Here is a 17,509-nt window from a genome sequence, read left to right on the forward strand (position 1 = left end):
GCATGGACAGACCGTGTGTTGCATCTTGGTTGTAGATCCACCAATAGGGTAGAATCGGCTCATGCTTTGGTGAAGAAATATTTGGACAATAGTGTGGGTGATTTGGGTACTTGTTGGGAGAAAATACATGACATGTTGTTACTTCAATTCACTGCGATACAAAGAACCTTTGGTCAGAGCGTTACCGTGTTGGAACATAGATTCAAAGATGTCACTTTGTACTCCGGCTTAGGTGGTCATGTGTCTAGATATGCTTTGGACAACATTGCTATGGAAGAGTCACGTTGTAGGGAAACGTTGTGCATGGACAAGGAAATTTGTGGTTTTGTTCAAAGGACATCTTACGGCCTACCATGTGCATGCGAAATTGCAACTAAACTCCTTGAAGAAAAGCCAATTTTATTGGATGAGATACACCACCATTGGCAAAGGTTATGCATGGGCGAAGAAAGTAATGAAGTTGGTTTTTCTGTCGATGATGAGTTGAAGGGTATTGTAGAACGTCTCAAGAAACTCCCTTTCCAAATGAAACTTGAAGTCAAAGAGGCTTTGCAGCAATTGGCATTTCCTGAAACCACCATGATGTCTCCACCACCACAAAAAGCAACAACCAAGGGAGCCATGAAAAAAGTGGACATTGCGAGGTCTAAAGGAAGAATTACATCGACAAGTCGGATCCCTTCTTCATGGGAGGTTGTTGATTCCCAAAATCCGGAAAGTCAACCGTCACCATCACCAACAACATCATCATATAAAAGGAAAAAAGGTGCTCGTCTTGGTAAAGCACCAATTTCCCCACTTCCACCACCTTCTCGGTATCCAAAGCCTAAGGCTATCCCGGTCATAGTTTTGAAACTCGGCTCGAACCGGCCGGTTGGACCGGTCGAACCAGGAACCGGTGGGTAGACCGGTTCGAGCATACCTTCGGATCGGCCATGCAGTTGGCTCGGCGAGAACCGGTCAAAACCGGTCAAACTCGGTAAAAACCGGTGACTCGGCCGAGTTATGGGTTGAACCGGTTCTTCTCTTTTTTTTTTTTTTTTTGCTTTTAACTTAAATCATGTTACAAAAAATGCCACAGATGGGAGTTGAACTTGTGACCCACCCAATAAGAAACAACTTCCTAACCACTGAAGTGCTTGTTCATTTTGTTTTAAATTTTCTTTTAATAAGAATATATTAAGCAAATTTTTGGATAAGATTATAATTGTCAAAATATTGAATACTGTACAATGCAAATACCCATCAATTATTATTTTTTAGTTGATTAAAATGCCTCACAAAATTAACGTTTAATACTTTACAAGGCAAATACCTATCGATTTTTTTTATAAAAATAACTCACAATATTAACGGACAAAATCATAGACATATATAATTATAAAGCTTCCCTAACAAAAATATAATTATAAAGCTCAAATATTTTATTTAAAGCTCATGAATAATTACTCTTCGCTTTTTTTTATCGCATGAATAATTAGTCTATTAAATTATGTTTGTTGGATATTTATTTTTATTTTATATATATTGTTATTTTAGTTGTTGGAGTAATCGAGTCACCGGTTCAATCCGATTTAATCTAATTAAATACCTATACAAATTTAATCTTAACACCGGGTTATCTAACCGAGTCATCCGATTCTGTCGTGCGGTTCAACCAATGACCCGATGGTTCAACCATCGACTCAGTGACTCAGTGCCTCTGCCGAGTCGATGACCGAGCCGAGTTTTAAAACTATGATCCCGGTTATGAGGCCTATTGATTATATGCCACACTTCATGCTTCCATTTATTGAAAAAGTGGTGGATGTTATTGGCGATGGACATTGTGGATTCCGGGCTATAGCCGAGTTCATGGGCTTAACCGAACAAAATCATCTCCTGATTCGTACACATCTTATTCAAGAATTGAAAGATCATAGAGATGATTATGTTGAAGTATTTGCAGGTGAGGATCGTTATAACTACATTTTAAATGGCTTACATCCTCCCGCAAATACAAAAAGTTGTGCACATCTTGTTGATAAGTGGTTGACTTTTTCGGACATGGGACACATTGTTCCTAATGTTTACAAAAGGTGTGTTGTCGTGTTGACAAATCATGAAGTTGGTAACTCGAAATCTTTTTTCCCACTAAGAGGGCCACCACCGTCGAGTAAGCAAAAAACTCCCATCATGTGCCTTGGGGTAATTCCGAATCATTTTGTGCTTATTTACTTGAAGAATGGTTGTCCACTACCTCCATCATCTACGGAGTGGCACACTCACAAGAAACAAGATGCGGTGACTTGGGAAGATGAGTATTTGGATCAACATGAGTTGTTCCGAAAGCTCATGGCTATTGAAAGTGGAAACAAACCGCTGAAACCACAAAAGGAGTCGAACAAAGCGGCGCCTATTTTGTTGGACACTCCCGAAAAACCAAAGCAACAATTTGAAGTTATTGCGGAAGATGAGGAAGATTTTATGTCACTTGATCTTCTCCAATCACTTGGCCTTTAACGAGTGATTTTTTTGTCGGTGTTAGTCCTTTTTTTTGGTAGAAATTACACCGACGTATATTTTGGGGTCAAAATTGTAATGCCAATTTTTTGTGGCCAATATCTAAGTAACATTATGTAATTTATATTGATCTATATGATAATATGACTTTTATTGACTTGAAACTAGTGCAATACTTATTTATAGCTTATTAATGTTTACGCATTTGATTTATTCGTTATTACATTCCATTTAATTTTGTTCTAATCTATGATTATTTTGTTAAAGCTTTTGTCAAGTGAAACATGTCTGAGGTTGCAAGAATTGAAGGGCGTGTTAGGTACTGCGCGTTTAAAAAGACGGTTAAGGTTATGATAACACCGACGGACTCTCTTGATGATTTGAAGACACAACTTAACACTTATTTTGAGCATCTTGGTGAAAATCAATATACACGTCACTTGTCTGCTCTAATGCCATGCATAGACCTAGGAGAAGATTGAGATGAATTCGCATGGAAAACGGCAAGCTATATGCCTTGGCTTATTAAAGACGATAGCGACGTCGGATTTATGTTTAGAAATATGGTGGAAAATAATGTATTATATATGTATGTTCGTTCCATATGCAATTGTGATGAATGTAAGTAGGGATTTAATTTAATGATGTGTAATGAGTTGTAATGTGTTGTTTGATTATGGACACTATGTTCCGTTTTGATGAATTTCAAACTTTTGTGTAGTTTGAACCAAATGTCGGTTTGATTTAATTATGGACAAATGTAAAAGATATTGTATTTTTCTTGTTTATGACCGAGTTTCATAGTTGTATAATTTGAATTGCCTTTGGAAATGCTCTGGTAAAATTACAGGTAAAAACTGGCCGAAAAATGGCTTGGAAATGCTTAGCATTAATGCAGAACCTGCTGTCTGCATTAATGTTTTCCTCGGCAGTTAACTGCAGCCGGATTTTGAATTCCTCGGCATTTAACTGCCGAGGGGGCAAAACAGTCTTTTACATGTGTGACACAGCCTTCTCAAATGTGTGAACAACAATTTTCCTGCGGTTAACCACTGCTAGCTACAGCTGCAGTTAATTACTGCTGACTCAGCTGCACTTAAGCTTGGTTCCTGGCAGAGCATTACTTGTGATTTTGCGCTTTTCAGTCGATAAAATAAAAAAAAATTGAGACTTATTCGGAAAATCTATGGAACTTTACAAATCCTCTATGTATTTTAATAGAGGTGTTTGTAAAGTTTCGAAGCATTCCGACCAAGTCTCGATTTATTTTGATTTTTCGACCTAACCGTGCAAAATCACAATTTTTTTCCAAGTGCGAGTCCGAAAAAGTCACCTAGAGGTTGAATTTTTTCACGATTTCTACACGCATGTGCAGGACAAAAAAAACATCTCCCACAAAAAATTGAATTTTTCGACAAAAGACGGATTAAATATGAATTTTTAATGCGCCTAAAACTCAAGGCACCAAAACATCAATTTAGAAATCGAATGTTGATTTTTTTTTTTTTTTGCAGACACCTCTATAAAAATACATATAGAAGATCTGCAAATTTACGTAATATTTCGACTAAGCCTCAATTTTTTTTTACCGAAACACGTAAAGTTGCAATTATTTTCCCAACTGCACGTCTGGAAAAGTCACATAGAGGTTGAATTTTTCCATTTTTTTTGCACACATGTTAAGTGCATAAAAAAAACATTTCCCACAAAAATTTAGAATTTTCGGACAACGGAAGGATTAAATATGAATTTTTATTGCGCAAAAAACTCAAGAAACCAAAACATCAAAACATCGACATAGAAATAAAATTTTGAGCTGTTTTTTTTCTTCAAATATCTCTATAAAAATACATATAGAGGATCTGTAAAGTTTCGTAACATTTCGAATAAGCCTCGATTTATTTTGATTTTTCGCCTGAAACGCGTAAAATCACAATTGATTCTCTGCCAGGAACTGCACTTAAGTGCAGCAAAGCTAGCGGTAGTTAACTGCAGCTGGGAGCCAGGGGTAGTTAACAACCGCTGGAGGCAAAAATGTATTTTCCATGTGTTTTTAGGAAAAACACATGTGAGAAAAGCAATTCCTCTTATCTCTTTTCGGACATAATGATTTAAATTCAAAAGCTCATTGTTTTCATTTGGGCCCATCTTAATTCACAATACATTTGACCACATAGACCCATCTCAATAAAATTCCTATAGGACTACTATTTAGACTGCGAGGGTTCGTTCCCTTCAGATATTGGGAGGCCGACGTTGGGGTGAAATTGCTCGAAGGGGCTGTTAGCTAAGATAGAGGTTTTATAGAGGGGTTAGCCATGAAGAGGGATTCTAAGATTGTCGAGTTAAGAGATCTTCTTTCACAATTAAGGGATCCTTAGAGCGAGCTTCTTCTACTTCCACCATGCATGGGGATCACCAAACTTTATTTTGGCCTGAGAACGTGAAAACTGATTCACATGGAGGAAGCGGCTATATTGTTTGATAAAGAGCTGCATGGAGCGGTTGACAACATTGTGGATAGTAGATGTCCTTTCTTTGGGGACCTTCAAAGGAGGTCAACTTCTTTAGCTGTTAGGTTTGGGTGGGGGATTGGGTTTGTACTCATCAGTAGAGGGTTCTTCGTATGTTTTTGTTTCTTCTAAGGCACGATCTTGGATGCTACAAGATCTATTTTGAGAGATAATCTGATAAGTGGTATGGTCTTCATACGTTTTTACAGCATCCAAGACACAATCTTGGGTGCTACAAGGTCATGCTTTGGATGGTCTTCGTGGTACAATTCCAGATTTTGACGTTAGCAATTTTACTTGCAAGGACATATAGTCCCTCCGAAAGCACAAGATGTTTTGACGAGTGTCTTTTTTAGTAATAGTATTCAAGATTTCAAAGTTAAGTTTGACATGACCACTAGACAAAAGGCAAATTTAGGATGTTTGTAAGCAACACATGCACAATATTTTCTTCCATCTATCCTTACTGATGGATTAATTCAACATATGTCACCAGTAGAGTATCGTACTATTATTAGATATCTTCTTATGATTCCACTATTTCCTATTGATGAGGTGTTCCCTGTTTGTCGTAAGACGTGTATGGATACTTTTGGAGAGCATGAAGTTTATTGTAAGGAGCTTTCCGACTTTAAGTACACACATGACTTTGTTAAGAATGTCCTTTTTGATATATTCAGGCGGACAAGAATATTAGTGAAGAAGGAGGCGCCTATGAATTTCTTAACTGATCCACTAGATAAAAGATCAACATGTAGGTGTGTGGATGTTATGGTGTACAGATGGATATGAGGAAAATGTGTGTGTAGACTTGATTGTGATTTTACCACTTGTGGGATTAAGATCCAGAGCTTTTACGATAAGAGACAACCCTAAAAGCTTAGTCTAGCAAAGTGGTCAAACATAAGAAAACGTGTTCGGACAATAAACATACTTTTATATCATTTGTATTTGACACTTTTAGCTTCCAAGCACAAGAGATTGTTGACATTTTACATAGAGTTCAAAGGGGGGGTCATTCATAACAATGTCATGTCTCAAAGTTCCATGAATGTTGTGTTTACGAGGATTGATTTTGACATCCAAAAAGGTCTAGCGGCCTAGTTTGTTACCTTCTATTCATGGTAATTAATCCTTGATAAATATAAAAAAATTCTAAAAATTACACCTTTTCTAGGTTTAGGTAAGCCGAATCCCGATGAATGGGGTCAGGACTCGGGACAAGTCTCACAAAACGTTGCATATAGATTACCCATAGACACGTCGATGATAATAAGAGTTAATCTCACACCTTTGCCGTATGAGTAAAAATAAGATTCAATCCACGTAAAAATACAGTTAAAACTCTATAAATTAATAATGTCAGGACCGGAGAAATTTATTAATTTAGAGAGTTATTAATTTATCGATAAATTAATAATTATTAATTTAAAGAGTTTTTATGTAATTATATTGTACATACCAAACAAAAAGGCAAATTAGTTTATGCCTCTTAGAATTACGTTGCAGCGAACCTTGGGACTCAACGTAAATTAGTAACTATATTGTACATACCAAACAAAAAGGCAAATTAGTCTATGCCTCTTAGAATTACGTTGCAGCGAACCTTGGGACTCAACGTAAATTAGTAACTATTGTGTTCATATGCATTGGAAATCAATAATGACTTTTGAAGTATAGTAAATGTAAACAAGAGGAAAAAATGTGTTCAATGTATTCTTAATATATTTTTTTTAGTTTATATGAATTATTAATTTATGATTTTCTTGGGACTGAAAATTATAAAGGGATCTCCCGAAAAATTATTATCTTATTATTTTATCGAGTTTTTCAATTTTTTACATTGACCCAAGTCGGGACCAGACAAATTTATTATTTTAGAGAGTTTATTAATTTACCGAGTATTAAATTAAAGAGTTTCTACTGTAATCCTTTCTATTTTTCTCTCATTCATCAAGGCTTAACATAAAATGAAATACCAAATTTATTTCCGTTCGATTTTAATAAATAAAAGAGGTTAAAGTATCAACAATTGATTTTCTTACTTTCTACTTAGGTTATAGAGAAGCTAAACTCAATTGAATTCATATGAAAATATTCACATAGTTCATTCTCAAATATAGTTTTTCAAGAGATTGTCTTAGGCAATAAATAAATCAATTCTTATATTCATTTGATGTATTGCACTATATTCTTTTTAAAAGGAAGTTGTCAAATACATGTAATATGAGAGAAATGGGGAGATAGAGAGATTGTCTTAAACAAGAAATACATCAATTACTCTGTTCAAAAAGGAAATACATCAATTATAGAGAAATTTAAACATTTGTAATGCCACGTGCATCAAATAAAAATAACTTGATGATTCATCAACTTCTTTTTTATTATTATCTTTTATCTTAGCTTCTTCTACGATTAAATTTTGGATCCACCCCTAAATATAATATAGATGCATGCATTATGAAAAAATAACATGACAAATAACTTTTATACCAACAAAGAAAAATAACATTGAAATGATGTGTTGGATTCATTTGCCTTATTTCAAAGGACGAAATGTGAAAAGAGTAACGAGACTGTGCCTTTTTTTTTTGTTGACAGAATGAGACAATAACATGATAACATATATTAACTTACGTATTGAGAAGAAAATTTAAGTTTAAATACGCAAATATTACATGCAAATAGTACGATATTTGGTTTTAGTCCTTATAATTTTTTTTTTTGTTTTTAGTCCTTTCAAATTTATCACCTTTGCTTTTGATCTTTATTATTTTGTTGTAGTCCATGCAAAATTTATTCATGTGATATAAAGGATACTTGACTTTCTACTTAGGTTATAGAGAAGCTAAACTCAATTGAGTAATTCATATGAAAATATTCACATAGTTCATTCTCAAATATAGTTTTTCAAGAGATTGTCTTAGGCAAGAAATAAATCAGATCTTTTATTTATTTGATGTATTGCACTATATTCTTTTTAAAAGGAAGTTGTCAGATAAATGCAATATGAGAGAGAGATATTGTCTTAAACAAGAAATACATAAAAAAAAAAATTGAGGGAAAATGATACTTGACTTTAACACTTAAAATATTACTAAATAAATATTACACACACATTTTGGACTAAAACAAAACAATAAGGACCAAAAGCAAAAAATGATATATTTACAAGTACTTAAGAGAATTTATTATTTTACAAGCATTTAAAAACAAAAACTTATACATTAAGAGACACTCAAAATATATTTTAACCAAAGAATTATCGATATGCATAATTGTAAAGGACGTGGTATTAAAAATCCAATGAGACAACGAGGCGACAATAGAAAAATTTATTCAATATCAATGTAAAACTGTTAAACTTGTTTATAAAAAAAAGGAAAACTTGTTTTACACTGATAATGCAAATCCTTTAAACTCAAATATAAATTACTATTCTAGAGAGTAATTTCTTTGTTCTTTTTTCCTTTCTTGCTTCTGTTGTTTCTTCTTTTTTTTTCTTTACCTTCGTAACAAAAAAAAAAAAAAATTCCAAACCTCATGCATCATTTATATTTAACCTAATTTGTTTATGATAATTTACTTGTATTTAACCAAATTTTATGATAGTCTATGCTAAATCAAATGTTTATGATAGTCTGTGCTAACATAAATAACTCGATGGAGAGCATTCTAGTAAGTTTTCCTTCTTCTGCTACTGCTGCTACAGCTAACAGGTACACCAGATAAAATAATAATAATATCTCGGGTGCAATTATTAACGTGGATGGAAGTTGTCACGGTACTCCTACTAGAACCGGGTTTGGTGGAGTTCTGCGAAACGACTCGGGTTTATTCATTGCAGGCTCCTCTGGTTTTATTCCATACTCAGATGATATCTTGTTGGCTGAACTTTCTGCCATCTATCACGGTATGACCATGGCTAAGGATTTGGGTTATGCGGAGTTTGCTTACTATTCTGATTCTCTTGTTTGCATTAATCTTATTAATGGCCCCATTAGAGGTACCATATATATGATGTCCTTATCAAAGACATAAAACATTTGCTTCATCAAATCAATGTGATAGTTTCTCATACTCTTAGAGAGGAGAACCAATGTGCAGACTTCATGGCAAAGCTTGAAGCTTCTTCTGATGTTGATATTCTTCTTCATGAGTCGTCCCCTAATGGTCTTATTAATCTTCTCAGAAACGACGCCGATGACACTTTATTTCTCCGGGAGTAGTTGGCTTTTCTTTTTGTTTTGTTTTGTTGTTTCTTCCATTTATCTTTGTAAAAAAAAAATGTTTATGATAGTCTGTGCACACGTCACAACATATTTACACTAGTATCATTAAAGAGAAATTTATATTCAACTCTATAAAACTAAACAATCATGATCAATAATTTATGTAAAAAAACAAAAATTATGATCCATAATTCAAACGTGTAACCCAAAAGTAAGGGATTTATCCAATGACATGGATTAGTAATAATATATTAGAAATCAAACGTTAACTTTTGTCAAAAGACAATGTCAATTCAATTTATCAATCAAATTATTTTATTCATAGCCCTAGAGTGAATGAGATGTTTTCTCAAAATAAAATGACTTTAACCTTGTTAAAAATCACAAATTATTATTCTTTTACATTATTTTAGTGCTCAATTATATCTGATGTTTATCAAACTTCAGCTTCGGTAATTAAAGAACAAACAAGAATTTGAGTCTAATAAGGCAGACACTAAGACTAGCTTCGAATTACTGTTTGCTTCAAGCCGACGCTACATTTAAGGACTTTTTAAAATTAAATTTTAAAACGGAAAAAGGTAACGCAACTCATTTGGATAGAAATGATTTGGACTCTTTGGATAACAGAACCAAAGTGAAGTTTGAAGGGGAGGAAGCAAATCTCAATTAGGTCATCACAACTTCACAAGAATCGAATTTCTATCGTGGGGTTGTTTTATTTTGAGAGAAGGGAGGAAAACATGATGTAGTTTTTCTGATTGGTGGTATGATCCAATGACGTGTTTGAGCTATTGTTAAATCTTATAAAAAGATACTACAATAATGTTAACCCTTTTTTCCCACCCTCACTATACATCTCATATGAAAAGACATTTTAGTAATTTTATCTCATGTAAAAGAGAGTGCTACATGAGGTGGTGAATGTCACATGCTTACGTGTTACAATTGTGTGCGGAAGTAGAAGATGTGTGTGCCATCTACGGTGTCAACTTATCACCAACAGTACCTCTTTGGTTGGGCACCTATTGGCCACTAAACGCCACACACAAGCGTAAGCTTTAGGTGTGATCAAACAACACGACCCAACTTTATATACACAATTTTTTCTGCTTTTAAACTAACCATAGTTGCACAATAATGCGCTTGTATACTCACACTTAGTAGAGTAGCCATTAACAACATCAAGAGAGAATACCACAACATCTAGTAAGCTTCTTTGCGGCGAGACACCGACTAGCTTATCCTCAAGATCCAACATTTGAGTTTTTCTCCAATGTGAACAATGTTATGTACCACTTCCATTTCGTTAGCCATCCATTGCCCTTCCAAACACCTATCTTTGCAACCATAAAATCTCCAAACGGAAGTAATTTAGACAATAATTGAATAACATTCCTTAAGAGGAAGATGACCAATCTCTGATGACATAGCTTCGAAAAGAAACAAAATCTCTCTAATTTTCTTGTCACTAAGTTTTGTTGTTGATATCTTTTTCGTTATTAATTCATGTCACTATTTAAAGTTTTCTAGTAGCTAATAGTTAAGTTATATGAGTTCTCTTGTGTTTGTGTATGCTTAAGATGATTATTTGTTCTATACTAGACCAAGCTCCCAATTCACCCAAAAGCCAATGGGATGCCCTATAACCTCTCATAAAAGCTAATAATCTTGCATCTTCACACACACACGTCTAACTAGTGAAAAACAATGAATGATGTAGTTTAAAAGGTAAAATATATATATATATATATATATATATATATATATATATATATATATATATAAAATACATCTAATTTTTTGAAATAACAATACATGATGGATTTTTTATGACAACACACTGATCAATACATGCGTAATTATTTAACTAAATGCAATAAAATACACAACTATAAATATATACAATCTATTGACGATATAACGTTATTGTGTGTATATACACACACTAAAACACAAGCAAGTTGTTCTTGATATCATATCCTAAGTTCTCCAAATCAAACTTCACCCCATGAATCAACGGAGGTGGTCCACATGCCAATGCCAGTGTATCCTCTGATGCTTCTGGAACATGTTTCTTCAGTATACTTTCAGTAATGAATCCCACACTATATTCCCACCCTTCTCTTTTACTTTCTTGCACCACATACCACACTTTGAATCGTTCATGCTTCTTAGCCCATGAATCCATCTCTTCCCTCAACAATATATCATCCTCACTTCGATTAGCATACACAACATGCATTTCAGTTAGATCTTCTGGGTCTTCTAGAATCGCTTGAGCCACTTGGTAAATTGGTGTTATCCCCGTTCCACCGGCCAACATAGCTAACCTCTTTGCAAACTTAGGTTTGCCATGAACAAGAAAATTTCCTCTACCAGTATACTCTATGTGTCCCAATGGACCCTTTACATCCAAAATAGAACCAATAGGCAATGAATCTAAGTGTTGAGACATTAGGCCACCACTAGGGAATTTTGGATGAACACCTTTGAAGTAAATCTTAACCAATAGATCAAAATATCCCTTTTCATCTACACTGCTTGTTGGAGTGAAAGCTCGCATGCATAGCTTTTCTTCAATAGTATCACATAAAAATAAGTGTTTTCCAATTGGCAAACCCAAGAGTTGGTCTTCACAAGGTAATGCAAATCGAAAAATCCTAACATTGTGGGAGATTGATTTTTTTGACACAAGCTTACATGAAATTCTCTCACGTGGGTTAATTAAAGCCACATTGTTTTGCATTTGTGTAATAATAACTTTGTTGTTGTCTTCAACATTATTGCCATTGGTATCCGTGGTTACAAGCTCGCCGATTAAGTAATCGTCAAGCATTTTCTTTGCTTTATCAGAGTGGATGGCTTCAAACTCCTCAGTACAATCAGTGCCAGCGTTGATCAGGATGCTATCGACGCCTCCTGGGTGGTCTTTGAGGTAGGGAGTGCAATCATAAACGTGACCGTTAACTATGATCCAAGCTGAATCAGAGTTATTATGTTTTTTCACTTCAAACATGGTGTAGGTTTTTGAGCTAATGTTGTTTGTGTCCAATGATGAGGAGAAAATATTATTCTTAGGGTTTGGGTCAGAGTTTGATGGTTTTTGATATACTTGTTCTTTTTCTTTGACCATCCAACCACCAGATTGGTTCCCAGGTTGGGTTGGATGCTCAAACATTATCCCAATCTCTCCCTTTTGAGGCTTGTGCACGTTTGTTTTCACTCTGAACCGACAATTGTTCATCATGCCCTATACATTTCAAAATAAATTTTAGACACAAAATTAATACTTGTTTAGACATAATCATATACAAAATAAAATTATTAGGGGTTAAAGCGAATTAGAAAGTCTAGTTATTTGATACTTGTTTAGACATTTCTAAATTGAGCTTATAAAACATCAGAACTTAATTCGATAGTGATTTTATATTGAAAATTCATTTTCACAAAATCTAGTTATATGACTTTGAGGGTGAATTTTTCTTTTGGCCTTTGATTGTCTATTAAATAAAAAACCTACCTAATATCGGGTCTCTAATATGAACCTCCTATAAACCAGTCCAAAGATAACCCTTAAATTTTTTGTAAAGAAATTAATTTTATAACAGAAATGGGGAAAATATTTGTTTTTTTTTTTATAAATTTTTTTACTAAAAGTAATAATGGCTTTTCTTTATTTTATTTTTTTTGGCGATTCATATTAGATCAACTCTACAATATTGACAATCTTAGTGTCATGCAGCCGGGATTTTTTTTAATTTAAGGTGAATATTTTTTATAGTAAGGGCATTCGTGTGCCCCTTGACCTGGGGTGGTCTTGATCATATACTATACCATTAAATATTACTTAATTAGTTTAATAGCAAAACAAGTTTTATCGTACAGAGGAATTATTATTTTTAGTTACCCACTTACGCTTCCATCTTGGCATACTATTTTATATGTCTATATGTCCTTGTCTCACCCTCTGACTTTTTGATATCGATGGTTACCACTTTACCATATTTGCATTTTTTTTAAGGATGCCATATTTGCATTTATATATATCGTGAAAAGGTACACGAGGTGTTAGAAAAGAAAATAATTAAAAAAACACTGGTTTGAGAGAAATAGTTTTCTAAGATAAGAACTTAAAAACTACTCTCTGATCACATTTATAAGAAGAAAAAAAAAATACTTTCTAGGTACATTGAATAACTAATGTATTTGACCTATAATTATGACCGAATACATTAGTTATTCAATGAACTTAAAAAGTTGTTTTTTGCTTATAAATGTGATCGGAGGGAGTAGATTCTAAATCGTGATAGAATATTCTTACCATAAGATTCCAATTAAGATTTTCAGGTTGCGTGTTATTAGCCAGGTCCCATGCACGTACCGCAATCTCTTTGGCTCCAAAAAAGTCTAACACTTCAACCTCTAAAGACCAAAAGCACCAACACCAATATTTACCATATTTGCTTGGTTTCTCTGGATGCTCCAATTTGCATACTTGCCATGTTTCACCACCGTCCATTGTCACCTCAACTCTTGTCACCTTTCTCCCACCCCCTTCACATAACATAACATACAAATTAATTTGTGTGCTTAATTAATGACATGAAATTAATGATGTATGGAATAAAACTCACCGGAATATGCATAGCCTTTAAGTAAATAAGGCATCTGAGTAGTGTCTGAGTTCACGGCCAATATCTCACCGTGGCAAGGCGTCGTTATCACGGAGTTTATGTTCAACTCGTTGATAATATATTCCGGCTTGTAGAACCAAGCTAGTACAATTTTGAAATAATTCCAAAATCAACATCAATATTTAATTTTGTACATTAATAAAAGCAGTGGGATGCTAGGGACAGTGTTTATGAGAGAGTGTATGAGCAAGTTCCCCTAGCATTCCTCATAAAAGAATGGAATTCATTTTTGAAGGAATATATACATTTTCCTTCAAAAATGTATATATCTTCTATTAGCTATTACTGGGACGTGCAATGGGGAGAAGTTTGTCAAAATAAGTTATGTTAGTTATGATTTACAATTTTTTATATAAATTTTATGATATGTTAATCGATTGTTCTTTCATTAGCCATATAAATTTTATATATCACTTGATCTTGATGTAATTTATTCCTTAATTATTGATATAGTAATCAATACCTCTGAGACACTAGTTAAAGAAGCAAAAAAAAAAAAAATAGTAAGTTGAAAATGTCACTTTTAAGGAATTGACTGCACAACGTTTCATTTCAAATACTACTATATTTAATTCCTTAACTAGTGTCTCTGCCCTAAGGGCACTATATTTTCAATTTTATTTTACTTTTCTTCATTTTCTCGTGAACGAGAATAGTAATATACCTTCTTTATTGGCAAGCTCAACATCAACTTGCGAGGGAAGTAACCGATTATCATGGTAATGGTAATGGCTATCAGATTCTTTGGTTGTTACAATGATTCGCCTCAACCATTTCACCATTCTCCCTGCAGTGAAACCAGGAACGATAACCCGTACAGGAAAACCATGATCAGGAGCTAAAACCTCACCATTTTGCATATACGCCAGAATGATATCGCTTGTGCGATCCAATGCAACCTCACTGAGGATACTAGTTCCATATTTTGAACCACCACCGCCTGGAAGTTCCTCAGCACCTTCAAAGCATACATAGAGCCCCCCACTTTTACGATTAAATATTCCACAATGTTTGAGCACGGTTCTCAATGGTGCACCACGCCATACTGAAGTGGAAGTAGCAGACGGACCCCAGTTAAATCCAATAGTCTGCTTCACCATGTTTTGCTCCTTGCGACGATTCGCAGAGCAAACAAGCGTGACAGGAAGTTCACGGCTTGGAAAGTCATGGACGAGTTGGTCCATCGTGAAACTGGCTGTGTTTTTTACCAGGCCAGTTACTTCGATGGACCAATCATCCCAACAGGCTTTGGGAACATGTCCGTGATTGCGAACATAGTGGAGTGGAACGGGAGTTATGAAGCCATGGTGCATGAGGCTTTGGAGTGGTGGCTCTGAGTTGAAAGGGTGTTTGTCCGTGAGACGGATCAAGGAAGGATTTCTTTGAATCCAGTGATCTAAGGTTCCCACATCGCGAGGGTCTAACACTGAGGATTCTACTTCAGATATTCCCTTTAGGATTATGCTTTTGACCATGTTCAAGTACTTTTCATCCTCTTCTTTGTTTGAAGGATCTGATAGCAATGATGTTTTTGGGCTAATTGTTTTAAAGGGTTCAACGACGTTATATTCAAGACCAGTGTAGTAGGGTCGACGATTTTCAATGGAAGTAGACATTGAGGGAAAATTATTAGGACAGTTTTGTTCAAGGTATAGTGTATTTTTTTTCACAAGGTATAGTATATTTTTAGCAAGACTCCAACAAGTGAATGAATATTAAAGTAAAATGGAATCTTGTTTGGGATGAAAAAATGGAAGGAGGGAGGGGATTTTATAGAGGCATCTTGGTATCATGGTGAGAATGGGCCAAGGGGCTATAGTGACTCAAATTAATCACGTTTTTATTTCCTCTCACATAAATGCTGTTTCGAAAGTGACGTTGTTTTCGTCAAACACTTAACAATTCTTTTTTTTTTTTTATTGTACACATAATCTAAGTAATGGCCACGTATGTTTCGTGCTCTTCTTGCGTAAAATTCCTTCGAGACTTTGAGCAAGTCCTTTCCTGCATATAAGCCAAATAATTGAAATGTACAATAAGAGGTTTTTACGATAAAAGCAATCTCGTCGGTATAAACAAGTTTTACATATAAATTGAATTATAAGTTTTTTTAGGTTACATTTGAAGGATAGTGAGTAATTTAGCCATCAATAAATTAAAATTAGTCACTTGAGCAAATTTGTAAGTAAAGTGGAAGTTGGTTTATGGGTACCCCTTGGCACTTGCATTTTTTTTGGGTACAACACCACTTGCATATTTATTTTACTACTTTTAATTAGTTGATGAGTAAATTATCCATAATTCTTCAAAGTCTAATCCACACCTAAATTAAATCATAATATTGGGGTGTCTTATATGAACTTAATTAAAATATCCATAATTCTTTCAACAAAAAAAAAAGAACTTGGTTAAAATATGGACTTACTATAGTAAATTTTTTAATTAATTAATAAGCATGTGTTTGGTACAAGATGTTAGATGCATGGTGATGATCAAAATTGCAGTGACTTTTCATGTCAATGCAGAAGCTAGCATTTGTGGCTTCTCGCAATCACGACGAAAACACATCAGGGACCGTGAGAAATATGAATCTAGGGTAGAAAATGGGAAACCAATCACACTAAATATTACATCAATTTTTTCATTTTTGTATTATTATAATTTTTTGTTATTAAAAATGGTAATGATCGACCTTTAGATCATTTTTGAGAAGTATATTTGATGATTCCATAATATTATCATTATTTATATTTAGGCAAAATTACTTCAGGTTTCTTCTATCTTATTGATGTGTATCAGTTTATAGCGCTTTATTTTTTTTGTGCCGTCCAAATCTTTTATCTCTTGAAACGTTTGCAAGTTGTTGCTTTTTTTAATTTTCATTAAAAATCGTTGATGTGGCTTGCCACAAATGGTTATTAGGGTTGATGTTTTCTAAGTTTTGATTTAAGACAATAAAATCGTTGATGTGGCTTGCCACAAATGGTTATTAGGGTTGATGTTTTCTAAGTTTTGATTTAAGACAATAAGACTCAGTTTTTTTATTTGAATTTTATGGATTTGATGAAAAAGATGATGACAACAACGGAAGATGATGATGATAGTAAAGATGATGATCACATATGAAGAAGATGATTATTTGTTTTTTCTAAGATTTATTAACGAAAATAATTATTTATAATTAAAACTATTGCTAATAAGCATATGTGGCGAGCCACCTCAAAATTGCTTTTAATAAAAAAAAAACTAAATTATACATGTTTTAAAAGATAAAGAATTTGAGCGGGACAAAACAAAAGATAAAGGATAAAAGTGTTACAAATAAATAAGATAAATGACTGAACGAGACAAAAATAAAAAATAAAGAACTCAAATGTTATAAATAAATAAGATAAAAGACTCATAGAGAAATTTTGTCTCATATTTAAATGCGGTGAAAAATGGATAAACGGATTATTTATTTATATCCGTCTTTTCGCTAGTCTAACTAATGTTTCAAATCTTTTTTGCGTTTTTCAAATGCTAAATATAAGCATTGATTTAGTCACAAAGCCGTCAATCATTT

The 17,509-nt window shown here is 33.9% G+C and overlaps 2 protein-coding genes across 2 annotated transcripts; one reads left to right on the forward strand and one right to left on the reverse strand.

The window, feature by feature from the left end:
- Positions 1 to 8,678: 8,678 nt before the first annotated feature.
- On the forward strand, positions 8,679 to 9,244 carry LOC146940084 (uncharacterized). The gene is made up of 3 exons (XM_085749841.1): positions 8,679 to 8,734; positions 8,792 to 9,021; positions 9,087 to 9,244. The coding sequence occupies exons 1-3, from the start codon at positions 8,679 to 8,681 to the stop codon at positions 9,242 to 9,244; spliced, it is 444 nt and encodes a 147-aa protein (XP_085605967.1).
- A 1,621-nt stretch (positions 9,245 to 10,865) lies between these two features.
- LOC146940085 (inducible nitrate reductase [NADH] 2-like) lies at positions 10,866 to 15,688 on the reverse strand. The gene is made up of 4 exons (XM_085753699.1): positions 14,609 to 15,688; positions 13,885 to 14,025; positions 13,572 to 13,804; positions 10,866 to 12,500 (listed from the first exon to the last, which is right to left on the reverse strand). Exons 1-4 carry the CDS (start codon positions 15,558 to 15,560, stop codon positions 11,196 to 11,198), a joined length of 2,631 nt encoding a protein of 876 aa, XP_085609825.1. The 5' UTR covers positions 15,561 to 15,688; the 3' UTR covers positions 10,866 to 11,195.
- Between the last annotated feature and the right edge of the window lie 1,821 nt (positions 15,689 to 17,509).

The sequence above is a fragment of the Medicago sativa genome, chromosome 3 (genome assembly GCF_051527215.1).
Source record: "Medicago sativa cultivar Bolivia chromosome 3, Bolivia_mono, whole genome shotgun sequence".
In the NCBI taxonomy this organism is placed as follows: Eukaryota; Viridiplantae; Streptophyta; class Magnoliopsida; order Fabales; family Fabaceae; genus Medicago; species Medicago sativa.

Bases quoted from the DNA above. Each gene is read 5' to 3' on its own strand.
- LOC146940084 (XM_085749841.1), top strand. From the start codon at position 8,679: ATGGAGAGCATTCTAGTAAGTTTTCCTTCTTCTGCTACTGCTGCTACA. The intron at 8,735-8,791 runs GTACACCAGATA...CGTGGATGGAAG, and splicing joins ACTGCTGCTACAGCTAACAG to TTGTCACGGTACTCCTACTA. The intron at 9,022-9,086 runs GTACCATATATA...TCAATGTGATAG, and splicing joins TATTAATGGCCCCATTAGAG to TTTCTCATACTCTTAGAGAG.
- LOC146940085 (XM_085753699.1), bottom strand. From the start codon at position 15,560: ATGTCTACTTCCATTGAAAATCGTCGACCCTACTACACTGGTCTTGAA. The intron at 14,026-14,608 runs GTATATTACTAT...AAATTGTACTAG, and splicing joins TGAGCTTGCCAATAAAGAAG to CTTGGTTCTACAAGCCGGAA. The intron at 13,805-13,884 runs GTGAGTTTTATT...TGTTATGTGAAG, and splicing joins TAAAGGCTATGCATATTCCG to GGGGTGGGAGAAAGGTGACA.